At 50.1% G+C, this 26521-nt stretch overlaps 1 protein-coding gene across 1 annotated transcript in view; it reads left to right on the top strand.

Moving 5' to 3' along the window:
• Nucleotides 1-26521, top strand: part of PRKAG1 (protein kinase AMP-activated non-catalytic subunit gamma 1) — a 160701-nt gene that overhangs the window by 112013 nt on the left and 22167 nt on the right. Inside the window, exons 10-12 of the mRNA XM_078685813.1 lie at nucleotides 500-537; nucleotides 6918-7064; nucleotides 7320-7413. Of these exons, the coding sequence (XP_078541939.1) occupies nucleotides 500-537; nucleotides 6918-7064; nucleotides 7320-7413 (279 nt within the window). The remainder of the gene's footprint in view (nucleotides 1-499; nucleotides 538-6917; nucleotides 7065-7319; nucleotides 7414-26521) is intronic.

Here is a 26521-nt window from a genome sequence, read left to right on the forward strand (position 1 = left end):
TTACTTTAATTAATATAATTCCTATAGAGAACCAGTGTTTCAGGCAACTATCTTCCCTAACCATATGCTTACCCCTACCCATACATTTACCAAAACCCTAACTCTAAATTTTAATGTAACCTTTATTCAAATCTTTTAAACTACCTTAGAGCGTTGACCTTGTTAATAAATAAAAAGGTTTCCAATATTTAGTATGTTTCTTCATGACTACTCAAAATAATTTGTCATTTTTATTCATTTTATGATCTTCATAATGACTTTATTTTCATGTAATATCGGGCTTACTCTCTGCTGGGATAGATAGGTGCCTTGCCTGGGAGGTCAGTAGGTTCCACCTGGATTGGCTGAGGCCCTGCTAGATGGAATGTGTGCCTTCATACTACACTACTGTACTATGATACTGTTAAGATTAACCTGGGTCCTGCTTTAATATGTTGTGGCTCCTTTGTTGACTGTCTTTAATTCTCAGTTTTCTGGTATCTGTTTGTCTTCCTATCAGGTCACGTGGTTGACATATATTCCAAGTTCGATGTCATTGTAAGTAACCCGCCAATATTTTGCCATTCTGTGCTATAGTTGTATGCATGTTTATTTGTGCCCAGCCTAAGTCAAAAACATAAGAGGGAGGTAGAGCGAATGTCTGGATTCTTGCTCCACAAGGGTACTTAAGTAAACACAGAGAATCCAACAGGAAAAATGGAGGGGAAAAGAGTGATCGACAAATGTTGAAGCACTCATTGTTTTGTAAAATACCCCTCACACACCAAAAGGCCCCTTGGTGTCATGCTTCATCATCGGGGTCTTCGCACCCCTCTATCGGGATGCGGCGTGCTACGACCTACGACTACGCGGGAGCACTAATAGTAATGACTATGTGTGGTGTTAGGTGTGTGGGGTGTATTAGTTATAAGTGAGTGGTGGGATGTGGTGAAAAAAGTTAAAAAGTACCTGGCACATGAGTTGAAAGAAAATTTTTTTTATTCTGAACTCTGGCTGGTACTGTTAAAAGAAGTGCAATGTGAGGTCGGATCTGTTATATTAAGGAACAGGACCTCTGGTGTGCATTGTCGACATGTTTCGGAGTCAAGCTCCTTCTTCAGGACGGGGGCACGACCTCCCCACCTTACTCACGTATTTTTAATAAAAAATTGTGTATTTTACAGAAAAGTGAAATAAATAGGCTAAGTGTGCCTACAGCGGTCTGCTACAAGTACAATGACTTGTGAAGCTTGCTTGTGGGCTTCATGAGCAAAATGGGACGTCTGGGGTGTTGCTTTTATTGCAATACTAACAGGACGCTCTGGTCACCGTCTTACCCCACACGCTGCCCAGCTACATTTATTGTGCTAAAACCCAGCTAAATGTGAATGTTTTCTAACACCAACCCTACTCAGACTATGGGGTTGGTTTAGATCTTGGCGGATGGAATATTCGGTCACAAACGTGAAGATATCCCGTCTGCCGTATTACAAGTGCGTACTATCCTATGGCACTTGTAATACGGCCGATGGAATATACGTCACGTTTGTGACGGAGAATCCCATCTGCCAAGATCTAAATCGGGTCATATGTAATGGAGAAGGTGCATGAAGGGGTTGTGGTCATTTAGAGGTGGGCGATTGTGGGGTGATGTGTAGAATCTTTGAGTAAAGCATTCCCAGTTCAAGGCCATTATAACTTCATCAAGTTTACACCATATTAATCTGGAGCTTTAGGTTAAGATTCTAAACCTGGCACATAACTAAGTCACTGCCCTAAGGCCCCTTTTTGGTGTCCAACTCTGATATGTGGAAGCTTATTTGACTGGATTTGTAATCGCAGAATAAATATTCTAGGGAAGCCTCCAGTTCACAAAGCTGGTCTCTCTGACCGAACTGCAGTGCTCCATAGTAATGTGTGTGTGTATACCTTTGCTGAAAAAAACAAAGGGTAAAGGGACGCTATAGTTAGCTGAAAGTCAGTTAAAACATAATGTTTTAAAACACCAAATTACACCACTACTAATGTAACTATAACTTGTGCCTCGCCAAGCACAGAGTTGTTATCAATGATGTAATTTGAAATATCATTAGGGGTGTTATCAATGCAGTCATTGAACATGTCGTGTGGGGTGTAATATGTGAGGGTTCATGGCAAGGGCACGAGTTATAGTTACTTTAGGGCACAAGTTATGGTTACTTCAGATAACTGTAAATGGTGACATTCAGTGGTTTTGTGAGTTTAAAACGTTATGTTTTAACCAATATATCACCTAACTATACCGTCCCGTTAACCTTTGTTTTTTCTCTGAATTTCTAAGGTTTTATTTTTTATGTAAAGTAAGATATTACAATTCCTAACTGGAATGTCACTTTAAGCTTAGGTTTTTTTTCATTGACCTTCTATGGTTTTTCTAAAATAAAGTAAGATGTATACCGCCATGTAAGCTGTGGGGGTTGGCCAAAGGGCCTGCCTTTATCCAACCGCCCAACGATGGCAACACCCCTGCTACGCACTACCTAGGCTAGACCCAGTTGCTGACCAACCCCGTGGTCTTACAGTGCACCACGGCCTGACTTTTGTTTTTGGGTTCTACCCCAGTACTACTGTGTGTTAGTATGGGGGATGCACTGTCCACCCCTGTAGTACTGCTGCACCACAGAATGAAACAATCTTTTTAATTTGACCCCCGGAGTGTCCCTCTGGGACTTCAACCCCCCACAACAGCCAGATCAGAGTTCCCCTACCCTGCCTCCATCTTGTTGTTTATTTTTATTCGTCTCTGATGATATGGGAACCGAGTTCCAGGGTCATAAAATGGCAGCTGAAACTTTATTTGAATGATGCAGCCAGCCAATCATAACTCATGGTTTGCACTTGCGGTACTCCACAGTAGCCTGCAATGCTAGATTATAACACATTTTTAACCTTATTTTCTCAAAGACTGCTGAACACATTTACACCATAATTAAAAAACACGCTTTCTGGAGCAGGATCTAGCTTTCTGACAAATGTGGTCTCATTCTGTTTAGCTGTTGTGACTGTAGCTGTGTCTAAAGTTTCTATAAAAAATTGCATGGGAAAAATGTGTGTGAGCTTTATATGGCCTTTGATGTTTTTAGTTCTTGCCTATTATATCTCGCAGGGATTAATAGGCGAGTATATAGTAGGCGAAACAAACTCTTGACCAAGCGCGGATTACGTGCATTTCATGTGATGGACTCGTGTGAGACGCGCGTACACGTCAAACCCATCAGCCTCGCACCAGACTTCAATGGTATGCCTCCCAAGCTGCTCCCCCGCCCCCGCCATTCAGACTTCCCCTCCATCGTCCGCTCCAGTTTAACGGCCACGCGGGATATTGGTTTCACTTTCACGGCAGTGTCATGCTTGTTGGGACTTTCATTTTGGTGAGTGAGTGAGCCTGCAGTCATCAGCCTTATTTAAGATTCATTGATTTTCTCAAAATCACAAGATGTTTGACCCTCTCGATACTACTCGAATCCTGTTCCCCAGCTTCAAAGGCGTACTCTCTTGACGCGCCCGCACTTCTCTTTCACCGAGGCGCCATCTGGAGCATGATTACTTTCCTGCTTCAGTTTCCTATCAGGCGCCATCTGTCTTTCCTTAGTTTATGGCTTTCCTATACCACTCGCAGGCACCTACCCCCTCGCTTCTCTCCCTCCCTCTTCGTCCGCTCCAGTTTAACGGCCAGGTGGGATATTAGTTTCACTTTCACGGCCGTGTCATGCTTGTTGTTTCGGACGTGCGTCTTGTCTTAATTTTTTTTTCTTCTCTCGGACGATCGCTGCAGACCAGCTAATGTCTCGCTCTACCCTCCCCACACCAACACTTTCTGTCACTTTCTACCCGTTCTTGCAGATCAGCTCACGCCTTGCGATGCTCTCCCCACACCATAACCTCCTATCGCTGCTTGGTTTACTTCTCCAGTCACTTCGCTATAGCCGCCTGCTAAGTAAAACAGGTAACCCGAGGCTGCTTCTCTGTGCTTCCGAATTGCTGGAGCACATCAAGCCTTAAGTCTCGGGCTCGCCCCGTGATGCAGCCCCGACAACTCCGAGGCGTCATCACTGCCCTGTTCATCCCACAGATGGCTGATCCTCCACTCCTATCGCACGCGGACAGTGCAGTCAGCAGCAGCTACATACCAAAAAAAACTGGTAACCGGAGGCTGGATCTCCATGCTTCCCGGACTAACACAAGTTCCGTAGCCTTTTTCTAATGTTAACGCATGTATACCCCATAATTTATGTGTTCTTTGACTCACAATGCTAATAAACCTACCTAACCTTCCAGCGGAGCCACTTGAAGAAATGTAAACGGTGCAAAACATTTTCTTTCGGGTCACTGTGTTAAAAGTATGTGCTGCGAAGCTCATTAAACCAGTTTCTAAAAAGTGCTTGAGAAAGTATTCAACAAACACAGAGCTGGTTATTACTTAGCTCTCACTTTCTTTTAATGAAGTCTTAGTCTGTTTCTCTCTAAGAACAAATTAAAACAAACTTCCGCGTCTGTACTCCTTTAATTATGTAGGCTGGCATCTTTCTGTGTGCAGCCACATTTGCTTCTTTCCACAGAACACTGTTAGAAACTCCTTATCAAAGGAGTTTTATTTCCTCATTATTCAAACTGGTGTCGAAGTCAAAATGAGTGCCTGGAAATGCTGCACAGAAGCAGGGTATTTAGAAAGTCAGCAGTCCATCTAACCTCCTAAGGATGCGATTGTGCTCCCGCATGCCCCATAATTATTTTTTCCTTACAATACTACAATGAGTACAACGTAGATTTACATAAAACATGTTTATTTACTACAAACAGTAAATAATTGTCATAAATTAACATGGAAAATAGAGTTAGTGATGCATGCTACGTTTTTTCTCACATTTATCAAGAAAACAGCTGCAACGTAGCCCTATCTATCGCCCTCACTCTATCTATCGCACCACCACAGCATCACTCAGGGGCACCACAGCATCACTCAGGGGCACCACAGCATCACTCAGGGGCACCACAGCATCACACAGGGGCACCACAGCATCACACGGGGGCACCACAGCATCACTCGGGGGCACCACAGCATCACTCGGGGGCACCACAGCATCACTCGGGGGCACCACAGCATCACTCGGGGGCACCACAGCATCACTCGGGGGCACCACAGCATCACTCGGGGGGGCCCCACAGCATCACTCGGAGGGGCCCCACAGCATCACTCGGGGGGGCCCCACAGCATCACTCGGGGGCCCCACAGCATCACTCGGGGGCCCCACAGCATCACTCGGGGGCCCCACAGCATCACTCGGGGGCCCCACAGCATCACTCGGGGGCCCCACAGCATCACTCGGGGGCCCCACAGCATCACTCGGGGGCCCCACAGCATCACTCGGGGGCCCCACAGCATCACTCGGGGGCCCCACAGCATCACTCGGGGGCCCCACAGCATCACTCGGGGGCCCCACAGCATCACTCGGGGGCCCCACAGCATCACTCGGGGGCCCCACAGCATCACTCGGGGGCCCCACAGCATCACTCTGGGGCCCCACAGCATCACTCGGGGGCCCCACAGCATCACTCGGGGGCCCCACAGCATCACTCTGGGGCCCCACAGCATCACTCAGGGGTACCACAACATCACAATGCGCTACTACAGCATCACTGAACGCCACAGCATCACTCGTCGCCACCACATCACTCAGCGCCACCACAGCATCAATCTGTGCAACTATTCAACAACTGGTTCAAATATGTTCTCTCAATGTTTCAAGCTTTATTACAAATGTCACAAAAAGATGTTAATATTTCACTTCTTTTCTTGTATTTTCGCCACAATAAAATACACTGAACATAATCTTCACAAAAGTTATTTACTAAAGTTTAAGCTATTGCCATTATAAATTACAATAACTTTTATTTAAGTATTAATTATTTAAAAAAAAAAACATTGTTATTTGTAATATCAATACATCTAAGTCACTTAAATACAAAACATGTTGCATTACAAATGCTATAGGTGTCACATTTGCAAAAGTTAAAAGTATTGGCATTGTAAATGGCAAAGCTATTAATTTCGCTATTTTCAAAACCAACACATAAATAAAAAAATTCTCATTTACAAGACCAATAGCTCAAACTTTCCTAATGCGAGACCTATTGCATTGCAAATGCTTGTTTACATTATTTTTATCCCACAACCCTCGGACTGAGCCCCCGAATCATTTAATAGGTGCCACAACATATTCTCCATGTTGAGGCCAGTCAATCGGGATCCACCCATCCACTTTGAATAGGCCTATATGAGCATGTCCAAATGCCAACGATCCAGCTATCTGACTTTTTATTAGAGTTAAACTCTTCATGCCCACCCAAGGACCTCTTTAAACGCTGATTTCTCAAACGGTTGAATAGCAGCAAATCACACTTTTGTCCACCATACCCTTCAACCCACTCCTTTTTCTTGGCCCCTGCTTGACTGGTCAGACCACAACTTTCAATGAAGGAGCCAAAGTGAATAAACTTGGAAAGTTCTGTGCAGATTTGTCAAAAGGTAGTCACAACTACACATTTGTGACCACCACCCCAAACCTACCCCCCCTCCCCTCCCCCGCTCCCTCGCCCCCAAATCCAGGAAACACATGTTTAGTGGAGGTGAGTGCCATATAGGACATGTATTTAGGGGTAGCACAATTTTGCCAGTGGTACACCAGGTATGTCTGTCAGGATAGCAGTTTATGGAAGGTGCAAATGGCACATAAGGAGGAAGTAGCAAGCTCTCAGGGTCTGTGTGATCAACAACATGTTTGTCATCTGGTGTCTTAGCTGTCCTTCCTACATCAACACATTTGCCTTACCACACTGATACCCTTAATCCTCACACATGCACTCTTCTCTTTCTGATTACAATGATCCTTTCTCCTCAGAATTTGGCAGCTGAGAAGACTTACAACAACCTGGATTTGTCAGTGACAAAGGCTCTCCGGCATCGCTCACAATACTTCGAGGGTGTGCTCAAGTGCTACAAACACGAAACCCTGGAAACTATTATTAACCGTCTTGTGGAGGCTGAGGTAATGTGAATGCTAGGGGTTATGGGAGGTTTGGGTGAGGGAGAATTTGAAGCAGAGGTTAGCTTCCCTAGAAAGATGGTGGTCGTGAGCCTCTGCTAATGTTAATTATGGAATTCAGGCGCTTTGGTAGTGTGGGATCTGTGAGTGAGGCAGATGTGGTAAACAGATGTGGAGGTCTGATGGGTAATTTGGGAATTTGGGTTGAGGCTGATTCCACATTGCTCAGTTCAACAGTTTATTTGTTTCTTCTTTCAGGTTCATCGACTGGTGGCAGTGGATGAGAACAACGTGGTGAAAGGAATAGTGTCTCTCTCTGATATACTGCAGGCGCTGGTACTTACGGCAGGGGGTACGTAGACATTAACCATGATAAGTTGGCACATTTCTATGGCCCTGAAAGTTGCATTCACCCAAATAGGAAATCCCAGTACAGAGAGCCTGATTATTGAACGAGCATGAAGTGTGAACTCCCTTCTCATCAAGTTCTATTAGTAGGCAGAAGCTGGGGTGACTTAGTCACGGCATCCGAGATAGGGTCAATGCATAGGAGCTGGGCTAAATGGTGCCATGCCTAAGTAATAGGGAGTACAGCGTCCAGCTGTGAAGTTTGAGCCTGCTCGATGTGGGACCTATTTTTTTATGTAACTAATCCAGGAACGTGGGGTGATATGCCTGTGATTTTTGCAGTGTGAACCATTTCCAGATTTTGTCTCTGTATATTATCCCACCATCTAATGGTTGTGTCTTGGAAAAGCACCTTGTTTACTAGTACTAAGCTTTATGTCCCTGTCAACATGCCCTACGCAATAAACCTCATCTTCAGGTTGCTTTTTTCTCCTTTCTGGTTGGAAAGCATGAGTGCCGTCAGGACCAACGAGTTGTAAATGTGAATGGTCTGTGACCAGATTTCAACATCAATGGATGGTTTGGATTTCATACCTCTATGGTTACCACGTTTATAAAATGACTCCAAAGTCAGAGCCTTGTAGTCTTTTTTCCATCTATTCGGAAATTAGATTGGACCATAGGCCCTTTGCATTGTGTACATGTCCCCATTAGTATCCTTGTGTAATTCTACACAAGATGTGTAATTTGTGTTCTCCTTGCAACCATGACACTCTGTGTTAGACTTGTACACAGTTCTTTTCATATAAACTGAAAAAACAGAGACCGGCCCTGGGTGTTTTCTTTGATGACATCCGGACCGGAACTGGGTTGCAGCCATCATTTCGAAGCTGTGCAGCACAGTTTGCTTATGGTTCCATACTTCACGTGAAAGCAGTTGTCTGCTCAGAATGACTAAATTTAATGAAATAATTAATAAAGCATTTGTAGAGCGTGCTATCACTCAAATGAGATCATCCGGGCGCTGTAGGAAGCTGGCTCTGCATATACTATACTAAAGTAGGGTATAGTGTGCACAGAGTCCAGTGAAACCCCAAAGGAAGGCAGAGGTAAAGGTAGATTATACCTTACTCTCTATTTGTGGTAGTGTGGGAAAGCTGTAAGGCTTTATCAGAGGGTAGTGTTAAGCATCTATTGTACACACTCAGGCAAGAAATGTCACACACTCAAAGACTGAACTCAGACCAATTTGTTTGTATAAAAAAATATATATTATTTAGTTGTATTTTATTTTCCAGAGCCAGGCCTGGTACAGGTAAGTGTAATAATACTTTTCAAGAATAATGCAGTTAAATACAGTTTGAGTGCAGTTGAATGCAATTGGATTGGTTACAGGTAAGTCACTTGTTCATAAAACCGTTGGAATTACTTTTCAGTTACTTTTTAGATTACTTTGTACGTTACTTTTCAGATTACTTTTTAAGTTACTTTTTCTACCCGCTGTGATTTGCCTAGATATCACACTGGGACATTTCTTAGAGAAAAGGTAAGTAAATCAGTTTTTGTACATATGCAGTTTCTTAGGGTTTTAGACAAAACCAACTCCACACTTAATGAAATTTTCACAGGAAAGCAGTCAATGCAGTCCTATGGGAGAAAACAATGTTATCAGTTTAACTGTAAGTACTTAGGTTTGGGAGTTGGTTTTCGGGCGTTAGAACTAGGGTTCCCCCAGGATCAAGGATGCACGCTCAAAGCACCGTTAGCAGCACTAGGGCTTCCGCTTGTAGAGTGCTGAGTCCCAATGTTATCCAATGGTATTTAGGGGGCCTTCGGTTGGTGGCTGCTCACAGGCAGGCCACAAGGTTGTGGGAGCGAAGCTCCTGGACTTAGGCTCAGGGCAAAGGGGGATCCGAGTTAGCACACAAAGTGCACCCACAGGGGCCACCGGGTGAAGTGCAGGGTGCTGTTTTGGCATTGGGTGCCGTGTTTTTGGATTTTGGCTGCAGGCTCTGTCCAGCAAGTCTTCCGGGAGGAACCAACAGCTGGGCAGGCAAGTTGGAGGGCTTGGGAACGTAGGTGCACCTCAGGTCCTCTTCTCCAGGGCACAGGGCGGCTGGATGCAGGGGTGTCTTGAGGTTGGATTTCACCTTACCGGGCCACTCGCGGTTGGGGAGTCTTCGTGCAGAGGCTGCAGGTGATTTCTGATAGATACATCTGCCGTGTGGATTCCTCACCTTGTGAATACCCCCCTTGCGTCAGCAACATTCGGAAATTCTTTTTTCGTAGCCTCGCGCCGACGTGGACTCCTGACGTCATAGAGACACGACCTCGCTCGCGACTCCGCTGACGTCACCGACGCCTATAATAGGCCCACGCCGGCGTGATGACATCAGTTCCCTTTTTTCCGCGTCGTCGACGCTAACGGTTATCGGGAATCTCTGTAGCCAACGGATACTTTGTTGTCTTTATTATTAACATTTTCTGCGTCTCTGTATCCTGTCTCTTCGACAATGTCTTCAAAAAAGACCGGCTTCAAGCCTTGCAGAGAATGCGGCAAAATGATGTCCATTACCGACCCACACAGCGACTGCATCTGGTGCTTGAGCTCGGACCATGATGTGGAGGACTGCTCTTCGTGTAAGAAAATGAACCCGAAGGCCCTGAGGGAGAGAGAGGCGAAGCTCCTGGTGGCTAAAATGAAAGCTGGAAAAGGAAAATCGTCGAAGTCTCGTTCTCGAAGGGCGAGGTCGAAGTCGAGATCGAGGTCCAGGTCTAGATCTAGAGGAAGGTCGTCTTCGAAGTCGGCTTCGGACCATGTTTCAAAGAAGAGGAAACATAAGAAGAGGAGACATGAGTCCCGACGTCGTTCTGGTAAGGAGTCGGGGTCGAGGTCGAGGTCACCGAAGGTTCGTTCGAAGGTGGTGACCATTGAAGTTTCGGATCCAGAACCTGAAGGTGAGGCTTCCCCTTTTGAGTCACGGGCGCCGTCTCCGGCTCCGTCTCCGACTCCGAATCCGGCTCCGAATCCATCTCCGGCGCCGTCCCCGGTCCGAGATGAGGAGGAGCCTCATGAGGATGAGGGTTCCGAGCCCTTAGGTGAGCCGAATCCGAACGCTCCTCGGGACAGGCCTGAAGGTTTTCATCCACCATTTCCTGCCCCAGGCCAGGACCCTTCTGCGTTTCTCAACGCGATGTATGGAGTCTTTTCGAGGTCGTGGTACCCCTCTGGTGCACCTTCGGGTCCCATGGGTCCTTTGGCTTTTAACTTAGGAGTCCCTCACTCCTACCCTCCGGCTCCGTTTATGCCTTACATGCCGGCTCCGACGCCGCCGTGGCATTTTCCGGCTCCACCGAAGCCGTCGACGCCGGTTCCGGCTTCGCCAGCTCCGGGTCGACCTAGAACACATCCCTCTGAACCTGCGGATTCGATCCCGACGTCGATTCCGAATCCGTCGGAGCCGATGGTGGATCCGAGGGCAAAACGGGTCAAGATGAGATCCAGAAGAGAGGCTCAGCGCCTTCTGGAGGAAAGGAGGTTTTTGGACTCACAATCTGACCTCGAGGAGGGTGAGTTGGATGAAGATACTTTTGAAGATTTGGCAGAAGCAGGAAGCCTGGATTTCTCTCCAGAGTGGGAGTTACCATCAGGTTCTAGTACTCCTTCTAAGGACATTCAACCCTATCATTTGATTATGAGAAAGGCTGCCAGTCTGCTTAAGTTGACTTTGCCTACAGCAGAATTCAAATCTAATATTCTGACTGAAGTACTCCATTCTCCGAGTTCAGTGGTGGAACCTCTTCTTCCTTTCAATGATGCTCTAACAGAGCCCATTCTGGAGGTGTGGAAAAAACCTTTGTCTGCTCCAGCTGTCTCTAAAAGTGTAGCCAGAAGATACAGGGTTGCCCCTGATGATCCTGCCTTTTTAACCTCTCACCCTTCACCGGAGAGTTTGGTCATTCAGGCTGCATGCTCCAAAAAGAACATTAGTGCTTTCCCTCAGGTTCCTTTTGAGAAGGAAGCAAAGAAGCAGGATCAGGTGGCAAAGAAGTCCTTCTCCTCTGCCAGTATGGCATTGAAGTCATCAAATGCCACTTGCTTGATGGGGAGATATTTACACGCTCTGATGGACTCTTTACATGTTCTGGTTCCAAAAGTTCCTGATGACAGCAGGAAGGATTTTGAGGAAGTCATCTCTGACGCTCAGGCAGCGGCTCGCCAGGTCATTCAGAGCGGTTTGGATACTGTAGACTCTGTGGCGCGCATTATGGGCACTGCTGTCGCTACTAGGAGGTCTGCCTGCTTGAAATCTTCTGACTTTTCGGCTGATGTTCAGGCGACATTATTAGATCTTCCTTTCGATGGTTCAGGCCTTTTTGGGAAGAAGGCTGATGCGGCCCTTGAGAGGTTTAAAGATTGCAAGGCGACTGCTAAATCCCTGGGTCTCCAAATGAGACGTTCTTCAACTGGCAGAAGATTCAGAGGTTTTGGCCGTCCTGCCTTTCGGAATTTCCGGCAAGGCCAGCAGCAGCAGCAGCAACAACAGCAGCAGCAAAACTCCTTATACAGGTCCTACAGGGGAAAGCAAAGAGTGCGTCCTCGTGGACGTCAGGTCTCTTCCTCCTCCACTTCCTCCAACCCTCCTGCCCCTGAGAAGCAGCCCTAGATCCGACATTCAGGATCATGTGGGTCCGGTTGGGGGCCGGCTTACCCATTTTCTACAGGATTGGGAATCGGTTACGTCAGATCTTTGGGTTCTCAATCTTGTAGAAAATGGGTATGCCCTTCCCTTTCGGGAATTCCCTCCCAATTTCCCTCCTTGCCAAGGGTATTGCTCCGAGGAGCATCTGTCTCTTCTGCAAGAGGAAGTTTTAACTCTGATAAGAAAGGGTGCGATAGAGGTGGTCCCAGAGCAGGAAAGGGGTCAGGGATGCTACTCCCGGTATTTCCTGATTCCGAAGAAGGATGGCAGGCTTCGTCCAATCCTGGATCTCAGGATCTTGAATCTCTATCTGAAACAGGAGAAATTCAAGATGCTCACCCTTGCTCAGGTTCTTCAAGCGCTGCAAGAAGAAGACTGGATGGTGTCACTCGACTTGCAGGATGCTTACTTTCACATCCCAATCCTGAAGTCGCACAGGAGGTATCTCCGTTTTACGGTGGGATCGCAGCACTACCAGTTTGCGGTCCTTCCGTTTGGACTTACTACTGCGCCTCGAGTCTTCACCAAGGTGATGGCAGTGGTGGCGGCACATCTCAGAAGGTCAGGGATTCCGGTATTCCCTTATTTAGACGACTGGCTGATCAAAGCGGAGTCGTCAGAGAGAGTGCTCCATCATTTGCGGGAGACAACCCAGTTGTTGTACAGGTTGGGTTTTTCAATAAATGTACCCAAGTCTCACCTGGTGCCCTCCCAGCGCAACCTGTTCATAGGTGCGGTACTGGACACAACCGTATGTCGTGCATTCCCTCCCCCTCAAAGGATTCGCGACATACGGGAGATGATTCCTTTGTTTTACAATGGAGCGGTCGTTCCAGTCCTGAAGGTCCTTCGCCTGCTCGGTCTGATGGCTTCATGCATTCTGTTGGTCAACCATGCACGCTGGCACATGAGGGCGCTCCAGTGGTGTCTCCGCAGGCAGTGGTATCAGCACAGCGGAGACCTCAGGGAGTCAGTGAGGATCTCCAGAGAAGCTGCAGCGGATCTGTCTTGGTGGGGCGTGGAAGGCAATCTGTCCCAAGGAAAGCCTTTTCAACTTCCCCCATCGGTGGCCACGGTGATAACGGATGCATCCACTCTCGGGTGGGGTGCTCATCTGGGGGATCTGGAGGTCAAAGGCCTTTGGTCTCCAGAGGAAAGGTTGCTTCACATCAACCTTCTAGAATTGCGGGCGATACGTTTGGCGCTCAAGGCCTTCCTCCCTTCCCTTCGCGGTCAGTCTGTTCAAGTCCTGACGGACAACACGACTGCGATGTGGTACATCAACAAGCAGGGAGGAGTAGGGTCGCAGTGTCTCTGCAGAGAGGCTCTGCGTCTCTGGTCCTGGGTTCAGGACCATCAGATTTGTCTGATGGCAAATCATCTGGCCGGTGTTCTGAACGTTCGTGCAGACAGTCTCAGTCGGCAGTTCTCTGCCGACCACGAGTGGAGGCTGCACCCGGAGGTGGTTCACGACATCTTTCAGATGTGGGGGACTCCTCGGGTGGACCTGTTTGCCACTCGCGAGAATGCGCACTGCCTGTCGTTCTGCAGTCTCCAGTATCCGATGCAAGGAGCCTTGGGGGACGCGTTTCAGTTGAGTTGGAAAGATCAACTCCTTTACGCGTTTCCCCCCATACCCTTGATTCCTCGGGTTCTGAGGAAGATTCGCCAAGACCGGGCCCAAGTCATATTGGTCGCTCCGGATTGGCCAAGAAGGGTGTGGTATACAGATCTACTCCACCTCTCCTCTCACCCGCCGCTCCGTCTCCCTCTCAGGGCAGACCTCCTCTCTCTGATGGAGGGGCAGGTTTTACACCCCCACCTCCAGACATTGCACCTTCATGCCTGGAGATTGAGCGGGGCAACCTGAATTCCTTTTCCCTCCCGCCTGACGTTGTGGATGTCATCTTGTCAGCCAGGCGTGACTCCACTAAGTCCATCTATTCTTATAGATGGGCGAAATTTGTCACGTGGTGTGGGGAAAGGTCTGTTGATCCTTTGAGGGCCCATTTGTCTAATGTTCTACAATTTGCTCTTTCTTTGGCGCGGCAGGGTCTGGCGGTTGCCACGGTAAAGGGTTACCTGTCGGCGCTGTCGGCTTTTCTCTGCTTGCCTGACCAGCCCTCTCTTTTTAAGTCTCCTGTGGTCTTAAGGTTTTTGAAGGGTCTTACTAATATGTTCCCTCCTTCACCTTTCATTGTGCCTCAGTGGGATTTAAATCTTGTATTGACCTTTTTGATGGGGGCTCCCTTTGAGCCTCTCCACAAATGTCCCATGAGGCTTCTTACCCTTAAGACAGTCTTCTTGGTTGCAATAACCTCGGCAAGGAGGGTTAGTGAGCTTCAAGCTCTTAGCTCCAAGCCCCCATTCCTGACCATTCATGTTGATAGAATGGTTCTTAGGACCAGGGCTGCTTTTCTGCCTAAGGTGGTAACTCCCTTCCATCTAGGACAGTCCATTACCCTACCTACCTTCTATCCTCCCCCTCACCCTTCCAAGGAGGAGGAGAGACTGCACCGTCTGGACCCTAAGAGGGCGGTGTCCTTTTACTTGGACAGATCCAAGGACTTTCGCTTGGAAGACCAGCTCTTCGTTGGATTTGCTGGCTGCAAGAAAGGAAGGGCGGTCCATAAAAGGACTTTATCGAGATGGATCGTCCTCTGCATAAAGATCTGCTACTCTTTGGCCGGTAAGGAACCACCAGAGGGTATAAGGGCTCATTCAACTAGAGCTAAGTCTTCAACCTCAGCATTGGCTAGAGGTGTGCCTGTGGAGGATATTTGTAGGGCGGCGACTTGGTCTTCCCTCCACACTTTCGCGAAGCATTACTGCTTGGATTCCGAAGTGAGGAGGGACGGCCATTTTGCGCGCTCTGTCCTTCAGGATTTCCTGGTTTAGAAGAGTGGACACCCTCCTCCGGGAGTGGGGACTGCTGTGGGACTCTATTCACAAGGTGAGGAATCCACACGGCAGATGTATCTATCAGAAGAACAAGTTACTTACCTTCGGTAACGCTTTTTCTGGTAGATACTATATCTGCCTGTGGATTCCTCACCGACCCACCCGCCTCCCCGTTGTCCACTCTTCTATGCCAGAGTTACTGTAGTGTAATATATATATATATTTTATTGTCAAGGAAATGTTTCAGTTGCTTTCCTGCTTTTGCTTAACACTGTGTGTTTTGCCTTGAGTACTGTGTACTGTGTATACTTGTATATTTCTACTGTCATTGGTCCGTCCGTGTGCCTCGATGGCACGGAAAAAAGGGCGGAACTGATGTCATCACGCCGGCGTGGGCCTATTATAGGCGTCGGTGACGTCAGCGGAGTCGCGAGCGAGGTCGTGTCTCTATGACGTCAGGAGTCCACGTCGGCGCGAGGCTACGAAAAAAGAATTTCCGAATGTTGCTGACGCAAGGGGGGTATTCACAAGGTGAGGAATCCACAGGCAGATATAGTATCTACCAGAAAAAGCGTTACCGAAGGTAAGTAACTTGTTCGTCGGGGAGTCTTGGAGGGGTCAACCTACGGTGGACTCAGACTCTGGAGCACTGGGGGACGTCGTTGGGACTGGTGGGTCACTCGGATTCGGGCCGTAGGCGTCTGGTGCATCGGGTTTCTTTGTCCTCAGTGGGCTCGGAGTCTCTCTTTGGTGCAAGGGTGAGAAACCGTGGGCTCTGGCTAGATTAGAGAATAACAGAGAGTGTCAGGTGCAAGGAAGAGCCAGGTCTTCAGACTCTTTTTAAAGCTGGCTTCACTGTCCATAGAACGAAGTGGACCTGGAAGTTGGTTCCAGGCTTTGGCACCTAGAAACATGAAAGACTTCCTACCCCGGGATTTTATTTTGAAAGGGGGAAGTTTTAGATGGTTGGTATTAGAGGATCTCTCCATCCTCTCAGTTCTGTGGCAGCAGAACCAGGCAGTGAGGTATTTTGGATGGTAGAATTAAAGGCACTGAACACCAGAATGATGGATCTTGAACAAGACCCTCTTGTAAATCGTTACCCAGTGAAGTCTTCTAAGCGGTTCAGATTCCGAACTCTGGGTAGTTTGAGCACCAATCTGGCTGCTGCATGCTGTACCATCTGAAGTTTGTGAAGCAGCTGCTTTGAACTTCATGCATAAAGACTGCTGCCGTAGTCAAGTCTGGAAGTTATTAAAGCGAAGGCAACTGTTTCTAGCATCTAGGGGGAGGAAGTCAAAGATTTTGTTTGAGATTTGATCAGATTGAAACACATGCCAGCCACTGCTAGAGGTTGTGGGGTAAAGAATTATTGATTTGGAAGATTAGTCTCATCACAATTAGGAGGTACAAAATTGCACTTTCCATTTCAAAGTCTTTCAAGGCAAAATCCTGACTTGCTCACAGCGCCATAGAAAGGGTTACATTCTCAAGCAGGATCTCCACTTGTTGCCTTCTTAAGAACTGCTCCACGAATTTAAAAAACAGCCAAATAATCTTTGAAGAAGCACTACTGTGAGAAGTTGGCCTGATGTGCAGTGCTCACTATTCTAGTGATCACTATATATCAGTCCAAACAACCCTTATTGATGATTGGTTGTAAGTCAACCTTATAGATCAGCTATCCTAGTAGCATGGATACGAGCAGTCTAAGGCTAAGACTCTAGAGGGCGTGTTAAGCCAGCTGTTTTACCATCACATTACCCCTTGAACACCCAGTGAAAGGACACCACACAAGTGTTATGAAAATAAACAGTGTATTTATTAGAATCACAACAACCCTGTACTCTTTATGAGGACAGGGTGCTAGGCACACAACAAAACTCTTACGAAAATACTTAAGTTAGCACGGTATACACAAATGCCCGAGGGGCACGAAAAACCATATACTTTCAAAGTGGAATGCGAAATTACTAGCAGGTAAGTACAGTACTAATAGGCTTTGGAATCGCTAGGACTGGACTAGGGAATCGTTAGATTATTTCTAGGAGGCCTAGGGGACTCGGGTGCAGAGTGTGCACTCTCACGCGGGATGCGGGACAAAGTCTATGGTAGCTAGTAACGCTAAAGTTAGTGTTCACGGGCGAACCCGACCTGGTAGGGAGAAAACGACAGTGGATCCTGACCCTTGGATAGTGAGGCTATGCTGGGGCACCGAAATGCCGAAGTTACCTAGCCCAGGGGCTGCAGCTGCATATGTCTCAAAAGACGTCGGGAATCCTCGTTGCCGGACCAGGAGCCTGGAAGAAAGATGCTGGCAGGCGACCAGTGAAGATAGTTCGAGTTGATCCAAGCCTGGATCTGGAAGATGGATGACACCTGAAAGCAGAGGGGACCAAGTTCGTGACTACTAGCCAGTAGTCAGTGGGCACCAGGAGGGCACCGGATGGTAGTCACCTCGACTAGGTGAGTGGGCGACGCTGGCTCTGCAGATCTCACGGACCAGGAGGCGTTGTCGGCGACCAGGATGGAGAGGCGAGCTGTCCCACGATGGATGAAGCTGTCGGCGTCGAAGTACCCGGATTGGGCAACAAAGCCTTGGCTAATTCAAGCCCACGCGGTGGACTCAAAATGGCGTCTGGAGTGGACCAGAAGGGTCCGGGGTGCTCCTCTTCGGGAAGGGAGCAAGGGCCAGTCTGGAGCAACCAGACCAGCAGCAGTGATGTCGTCGGGCGTCGTTCAGAAGGCCACAAGCCAGCGGGCTAGTAGCCAAACAACGCGGTGAGCAGCAAAAAGCAGAAGGGCCCCACGCAGATCGTGGAGATGCTGGGAGGCTGCACTTCGGTGCTGGAGCTGCTCAGGGTCGGGGCTTCTCGGACCCCAAAGCACTCACCAGGAAATTACTCGGCGGGCTTGCTTTGCAGAAGTCGTGCAGTCTTGCAGATGGCCGGTCCCTCGAGGTCTCGTCGCACCCACGGTTCTCAGCTGGGCTGTAGAGGTGGGTAGAGGTCAGAGGTGCCAGGGAAGCCGGTTCTCGTCGAGCTGGGCAGTCTGATTCCGGAGGAAGGACTTACAGCAGACCGCAGTGTTCTTGCGATGGTGCCTGCGGATGCAGGGTGACTACTCCTTAGTCACAAGGGAGAAATCTTAGGAAGAAGTCTTGAGTTCCTTTCGTGGAAAGTAGTTTCAGGATTCAAAGATGATCTAATTTGGAAGGGGGCCTGCTCCTACCTTTATCTGGGAAAAGGGGGCTGGCACGCGACTAAGTCCTGCCCTATGGGTGGGACCAGGAGGGGGGTGGTTACACCCCTCTCCTTTGGCGGGCTTTCCCCAGGCCAGGGGCTGGAGTGCCCCTGGAACTGGTTTCAGCCGGCCTATGCACAGTGAGCACCGGGGTGCCACTTGCAGTCGCCTTTCTCTGTAGCCCTGCCTACCTGGAATACACAAAACCCTGTCTGGGACGGTGCTGGCACCGCCCCTGGCAGGAAACCCTTTGTCCTTGCCTCCTGCTCTGGGAGGACTCCCAGCAGCAGGAGGGCAGACTTGTCTCGGTGGCAGCATCCATTTTGTGGATGCTAAGGCTCTGTCTGACTTTAACCGGGGTTACAGGTTACATACATGTCGTGTCCCTCTAGAAGGGTGGAATGCTAACCCCGTCACCAGAATTGGCGAGGGGTTAGTATTCCAAGTCGTATGACACCTTACTCGACATGTTTTGATAAAGCGATACCAGAGTTGGCATTTAACCGCGAGGATTATAATGCACTTAAGAGTATATGGTATGCGATATCATGGAAACGGCTAAGGGATGGATCCCGAAAGCCGCAGACAGGCTCAGCTCATGCCAGAGCACCATCTCACACGATTCCAAGCACTCTGCCTTCAGGATTGTTAAGGCCTGCCATAGGAGTGACTGATAGGAGATCTGTGTGTCCATTTTAGGGTTAGATATAGGTATACTATATCTAAAGCAAAGGGTGAGTACACCACCTTGCCCCAGCTGTCGTGCAGCCAGTTGTGTCAGTTTAGTTAGTCAATCCAGGGGTGGCACAATACATGCTTCAGCCCCTGGGAGACTTCTGGGTGCACCTCAGCCCTGGGTACAGGGACTTGGAGAGGGCCCAGTGCCAATTCAGTACCTGAGTACAATTTGGATAGAGAGAACAGCTAGGCTGTGGGTCTGATTAGCAGGCCCACAGCCAGGGAAAGTCGTAAACCAGTGCAGCAAAAAGCAAAAATCTGGGTGATCATAGGATTGCAGACCCTACTCTCCTACAACTACTCTCCTACACACTCACTAAAAGCACACATAGAATCTGCAGGATTTATCTGCCTCTACAAAGCATCAACCTCGCCCCCCCCCCCTCAGTGCCACCCCGGTAGATGAGTCCAAGTACAACAATGACTGTTTCCTATTCTCACCAAAGCCACCATGCAGGAACCCCAAGATGATATACAAGATTTCAGCTGTGTTCATGGTGAGATGAAAGACCAAATTGGCTATGAATAGATTGTGGTTCCCCTAAAGAGAATTAAGAATTGCATTTCATACATACATCCCACTGTTATGAAATGGGATCGTACAATGCTGTTCTGCAAAAAAGAGACGGTTTTATGTGGTGTGCAATTAGAAGTAGAAGACGATACTCTGCCTTCTCTTTCGCTTGCTCTTCCACAAGGTATTAAACACCAATTGTTATCAGCACCCCAACGGGTAATGCAGCTATGGGCAGACGTTTGTAAGACAGCATACACTGACAAGACAAGAGACCTCTTGTGTGTTTTTAAGCTTTTTCCTGTACCTTCGGGTCAGCCATTCCTTAGTTTCCAGTCAGAGCTTTACTCTGTCTTTTTAACAACATCCTGAAAGAGGTTGGTGATCTCCTTCGCCACATTGGAGTCTCCTCCAGATAGAGAGCAAATGGTAAAGGAAAGAACTTTGAGGCAGCATCAGCCAGACTGTGGGATGTTGCTGATTCTGTGGCACTTCTTGACGGGTAGGCTTCCCAGCAATGGGATATTACAGATAGAAACGCTTTTACAACATTTCCCAGGGGAACATATACTGTAGGCTACATCTGTTGCCATGTACGTAAATAATTTTGATAGCCTGCTTCGAAGACTCCCTTGATTCTCCTGGTACTGCCAGTATGAAGATGACACCTGGCTTAGTTTTGAGACATTGGTCCTAATTGACGTTCTCAGGCTTTCGCCCAAGGTGCCAAGTCACTTAATAAACTTTCCTTTAGATCCCAAATATCAAGAATTAGAGCACGCTGTAAAGCTTATGAAAAGTACAACAAATAATTTACTTGAAGAGATTTTACAAAGATCACTACATCTGCTAGATTCACATTTAAGTTAACTAACTTTTATGGTCTTTTTGGCAGCTTCAACAGTTTTTTTTATGTCTGAAGCTACACCTTCACTCTTTAAGTTATCTATGCTTGCTTTTCTATACTGTGCATTCCTAAACACAGTGCTTTTCCAACCTACAGATGGTTTAATGATGCACAGAAAGTGAATGTAGAATAGAATGAAACTGCAAAATTGTTGTTGCAGTTACATAGCCCATTTCTTTCTATGCATCCCTGGGTGTTTTTCACAACTTACCAAAGTAGACTTTTTCGCCTTTCTTGTTCGTGATTATTGGTATTGATGTGATATCTAAAATGTATCCATTAGATGTTTAATGACATTCATGACCCTGAAATAGCTCCACCTATATGCAGGGTGCAGAACACTTCACATGAGACATTTCTTTTTTAGGTCGAAGCATACCAGACCGCGCAGCTGCCTGGTTTGCTAAAGACATCATGAGGACATTCAGAATGCTGATCTAGGAATGCATTGCTTACCATTGTCTTTGTGGTTTGTAACTCACATATTCTTAGCATATGTTGGCTGCAGATACACATGCTATGCATACTCCTGCCATCTGGTGTTGGGCCTGAACTCTGCAAGTTGCTTTTCCTCAAGGACGTTTTATGATCAGCGTAGTGCGTTGTCTCCTCCCCCTCGAGGTATTGCGCATATTCAACGGTTCCTTTTTTAGAAAAATCTTTCCTCCATCTGGCTCGGATGGACTGCGTCGGAGATCTTCAGCATTTTACGCCCACTTGGCCTACGGTCCAGAGTAAATGTGACCAGAGATCTTGTGAATGACACCACCAACGGATTTCTAGACTCTGGGGACTTACTGCCCACTGATCGGCAAGCCCGTCAAAAATGCCCATCTCCAGGTGATTAAAACGAATAAGGACCTCATTCAACAGTGCCCTTGGTGCGGGCCAAATATGCACATTCCGACACACATGAAGTGTGTAATTATGGGGGGGCGTGGCTATGCACGCAGCGAGGCTGGCTGCGTTTTAGAGGAGCTCCGGCGTGACCCTCCACAACGGGGGTGATTTATCCGTCAAATTCCTTAACTGGCTGGCCGCGACTCGGAGCATCCCACCACGAGACTGCTGTCTAACAGCGGACCAAGTTTCAGGGTCCAACAAGCTCCGGGACCGCACCGGTCCTTCGGGGCCCAGCTGAGCCGGGAAGGGAGCGACGCCGCAGGCAGGGCTCCTCAGGCAAGTCCGGGGACTGCACCGGAAATACGGGCCGCGAAAGCCGGAGACACTTGGTGGCCATGCGGAAGGAGTGGATCCGGGGTGCCGCCGACCATCGCTGGCCCCCGGTAAACATCGCGAGCTGCACGGACGGCAGACAACTGCGCTGGACTGAGACCGGTGCCGACAGGGGCACGGGCTGACAAAGGAGCTCCCGATGCAGTAAGGAGCCCCTCCCCACACGCCCGCTGGCCGCGGTATCCACCGAGGAGAACCCTAGGGAGACCAGTAGCGGACTACGGTGAGCGGAGCCCGGCTGCCCAGCGACCAGCACGCCCGCCCACGACCACTGGCACCGTGAACCGGCGAGAGCACCCGGGGGACCACGAGCGCCCGGCCCAGATGTTAGGGGCCCCCGCGCCGCCGACTCGGACCCGGGGTGCGTGAGAGACGCGGCGGGCACTGCCGGGGCACCCTCCCGGCAACTTTGTGAAGGGACGCCTTAACCAACATGGCGGCGCCGGCCGGCGACCACTTCACACGGGCCTTCCCTACCAGCCCAAACATGAACCTGGAGAGGCGCCACTGACCCGAGAGACCCTCGGAGCTAAAGCTTTGCCCCCACGCCACTGAACAGGTGCGGTGATTAATGAGAAGCGCCGGGGTCGGACCCGGGTATGGGCCACACGGGCACCGGGGCACACATACACCTGCCCCCATCGGCCGCCTGACCGAAGAACGCACCGCCCGGCCGCGCCCGACGTGGCCACAGAGGTACAGCGGGAAGGATCCACCACGACCCACAGCAGGAGGCGACCCCCACGCCCTCTTGGCCGGGACCGGGAGGTGTGGGCGGCTGCATGCAGCCCTGCTGACCGGGAGCCTTGCACACAGCTAGGACGCTGTGACTCACGACGTGCGCGGCCAGCTGCCTGCAGGACCCGGTCCCCTCTACACTCCTGCCCCGCCGACTGACTAGCGCGGGGGCGGAACAACACAGACCTCGCATCCACGGCCTCTGGTGCCAAGCAACGCAACGGACCGTGCCTGGCCGAGCATCTGGGAAGGTTAACCTGCACGGCCCAATCGGGCCCAACAATCCTGACCTTGCAACCGGAGGACCCACCCTATTTAGTGCAACTGGACCCTGGACTGTGGACAGGCAGTAGAACCGCATACCACTCCGACAACCACATTGAAGCACAGGACTCTGCCCATGTCTGGAGGTGCGGGGAAGCGCACGGGAGCTGGGAGCACACTCCCAAAGGGCAAGATGGACAAGACTCAGAAGTCGAGCGACACGGACCCGGTGACGGCCAGGTTGGACTCGGTCCTGGCGGCCATGGAGCGGCTGGAGCACTCAATACAGTCTACCAGGACGTCACTTGAGGCGAAAATAGACTGGTCGCCATAGACCTGACGCACCTGAAGGCGGATCACAAGAAGCTGGCTGAACGTACCACAATCCCTGGAGCACGCCGTAACGGTCCTGGAGCCCCGGGTCACACAATCGGATAAACTAATTAAAGGTCTCCTCAACAGAGTGGAGTTTCTGGAGGACAGGGCGGAGGATGCGGAAGGACGGGCGAGACGCAACAACGTCCGCATAGTGGGACTGCCTGAAAAGTGGGAAAGGAGAGATCCGACAACGCACGTGGAAGACTGGCTTCGCACCTTGCTGCCGGAGGGTGCCCTGTCGCCCCACTTTGTGGTTGAACGGGCACACAGAGTCCCGACCAGACCGCTTCCAACTGGCTCTAATCCGCGCCCACTTCTCATCCGGATCCTAAACTACAGAGACCGAGACTCGGTTCTGAGAGAAACGCGAAAGCTTGGCACCATCCAGGTGGATAACGCGAGCATAATGTTTTTCCCAGACTATACCATCCAGGTGCAGCGCCAGAGACATTCTTTTCTGATAGTGAAAAGGCGATTGTGCCAGCTTGGACTCACGTACTCCCTCCTTTTCCCGGCAAGACTGAGAGTCATAGCTAATGAAAAGACCCACTTCTTTAATGCCCCGGAGGAGGTGGAAACATGGCTGGATAACGGGACGGACAAAAGCACGAAGAGGCGAGGAGACCAGCCCCGGACGAGGAGACGCAGAGGATCCAAACTGAGGCGCGGTCACAGATCGCCCTCACCGGCAGCGAGCGGAACTCAACATAGCGCAAGCCCACCCGAGGAGGAAAGACGCCGGGAACAGCAGTAAGCCCTGCGGATGGTTACGGAGCTCAGCAGTTCGCCGCCCCAACGCTCCCAGCCACTCAACAGCCCCGGGACACAACCGAGCGACGATGAGGCGATCTATGGACTACCAGATTCGCAAGTCTCGGGTGACCTGCCTGATGTCACACCGCAAACCGCGGACCTGTTCGGCTGACGGAGCGACACGCATCAACGGCCCATCGGCCGAGCTCCACCCACCCTACTGTCCCCCTCCCCAACGGCTCCCGATCGGAACGTGCGGAGCAATCAGGGGAGGCGGCCACAGGGTGTCGAGTACCTGCACGCGATGGAAACGGCAAACCAGCCCCTTCCTACGGAAGCACCGCCTGGGACGCAGTGAGTAGACACTGAGACATGCATACTGCTGGCTACTGCCGGGCGGATGGCCTGGGGTGCCCACTTCTCACTGGTCATGCTGCCGCAGGGGTGCCCCCAGGTGGGTCCGGACCGCCGCCATACTCTGAGATCCGGTAACATTGGTCCCACATGACTCATTGGGCGCACTGCTCTGCCATCGGTGGGGCCCACTAGGTGGCCAGCCTGAACTATGCACTTCCCCCCCCCCATGTGCGATTGTACACGCATCCATGCACTGTTTGATGTTTGTTTCTCATTCGCCCTGCGTAGCGGGCAGCAACCCCCCAGACTTGAACGTTAACTGTCTTGGCAGAGTGTTTGGATGGCTGCACGTTTGGCAGCCGACCCTGTGGTATTATCCCCAGTTCATGTTCTCCCTTCTCCCTTCTGTTGAAATGTGCTGCATCTACAGTTTGGCGGTGACTCTGCTGTATTCACTATTGTGCCCAACAGGTTTACGTGGAAATGTTGTTGAGACGGGTGGTGAAAGGTTATCCGTGGGAACGAGTGGAGTTGGAGGGAGGGAGGCTGTGACCCGCCTGACATACTGTGATGGCTGAGGTTAGGATCTGCACGTGGAATGTGCGTGGCATACACACACCATCGCGTAGATATATGATTTACTCATACCTGAAGAGGCACAGGGTCCAAATAGCACTCCTGCAGGAGACACACCTGACGACACCTGAGGTACATACACTACGCAGACGGTGGCGAGGACAGTTGCATGCAACTGGGTTCTCCTCCTATGCGAGGGGTGTGCTAGTGTGGGTGAGGCCGGGGATCCCGTTTGCCATTGAGGACACACACATAGACGGAGAGGGGAGACTGGTGGCTGTAAAGGGACGCCTGGACGGACGCCCATTAGTGTTGTCGTCGATCTACGCTCCCAACACGGACCAGCAGGGCTTCTTCGCACAAGTATCGGCGACTCTATCACACTGGCATGGGATACCCTGGATACTGGGAGGGGACTACAACTGTGTGCTGGATACCACATTAGACCGCTCCTTCCCACCATTGCCTAATGCGCCAGTGGTAAGTGCCATGAAGGCCCTCAGGGCCTGGGCCGTGCATTGGAACCTCTGGGATGTGTGGAGACACCGAAAACCGACCACCCGGACATACTCATATTACTCGGGGGCTCATACCTTACATACTCGACTGGACAGGTACATGCTCACTGAAGACTTACTCCCGTTGGTGACAGATGCACATTACATGGGGAAAACGCATTCGGACCACAACCCTCATATGTTGACGGTTTCTTGGGCAAGCGCACACCCCCCTATCCCCACCTGGAGACTGCAACCGGATCTCCTGCTGGACGCACCCTTTCGGGACTCACTGTTCACGCACATAGTGCACTACTTTGAGGAGAACACGGGTTCCGCCACCACCCCCCAAATTGAATGGGCTGAGTTACAAGCAGCGCAGGCGAGACACGACAAGTTACTGGAGAGGCTACGGTGTTTGAACTACGCTGCCCATGCGGCGCGCACTCATGATAGAGGGGACAGACCAGGCAAGCTATTGTACTGGCTAATCAGCAGGGAGGAAAAGACAAAATCAGTCACGAAAGTGCTGGGAACCGATGGGACGCCTCTACACACTCAACAGGGAATACACTCCGCATTTGCTGAGCATTATGACACGCTGTACCGCTCCTACCTGCCCACTCCAGACACGGAGGGATACCTCAGCCAAATACCACTGCCGGCACTACGTGACACACAACGCGAAGACCTAGCGGCGCCCATTACCGCAGAGGAGCTACGGGTGGTCATAGCAGCGCTCTCCAATGGGAAATCCCCGGGCCCCGACGGACTCCCAGCGGAGTTCTACAAGGCGTATCCGGACCTCCTGATCCCCGAACTAATTAAAATGTATGAGTCGGCGATTGAGGACTCCTCCCTACCGCCCTCTCTAAATGAGGCCACCCTGGTCTCCCTCTTGAAGCCGGGGAGGGACGAGACGTTGTTGGGTTCGTACAGGCCACTTGCCCTCCTGAATACCGACTATAAAATACTAGCATCCACACTAGCCCGACGGCTTGCTCAATACACTCCCACCCTGGTCCACGCAGACCAGAACGGTTTTGTGCCCGCACGCAGTACGTCGCAAAACATCCGCCGGCTATTTAGGGTGCAGGAGTACGCGAGGGAGCCCTGGCCACAGTCAGGATGCCTTGTATTAGACCTGGAAAAGGCATTCGATTCAGTCGAGTGGCCGTACCTCAGGGCAGTCATGCGGAAATTCGACCTGGGAGAGGAATACCTGGAAATGGTGGGCCTCCTCTACCAAACGCCTAGCGTTCGGGTCCGGACTGGGGGCCTCCTATCAGACACCATACGAGTCAGAC

This window comes from Lissotriton helveticus, chromosome 1_1 (genome assembly GCF_964261635.1).
Source record: "Lissotriton helveticus chromosome 1_1, aLisHel1.1, whole genome shotgun sequence".
Taxonomy (NCBI): Eukaryota; Metazoa; Chordata; class Amphibia; order Caudata; family Salamandridae; genus Lissotriton; species Lissotriton helveticus.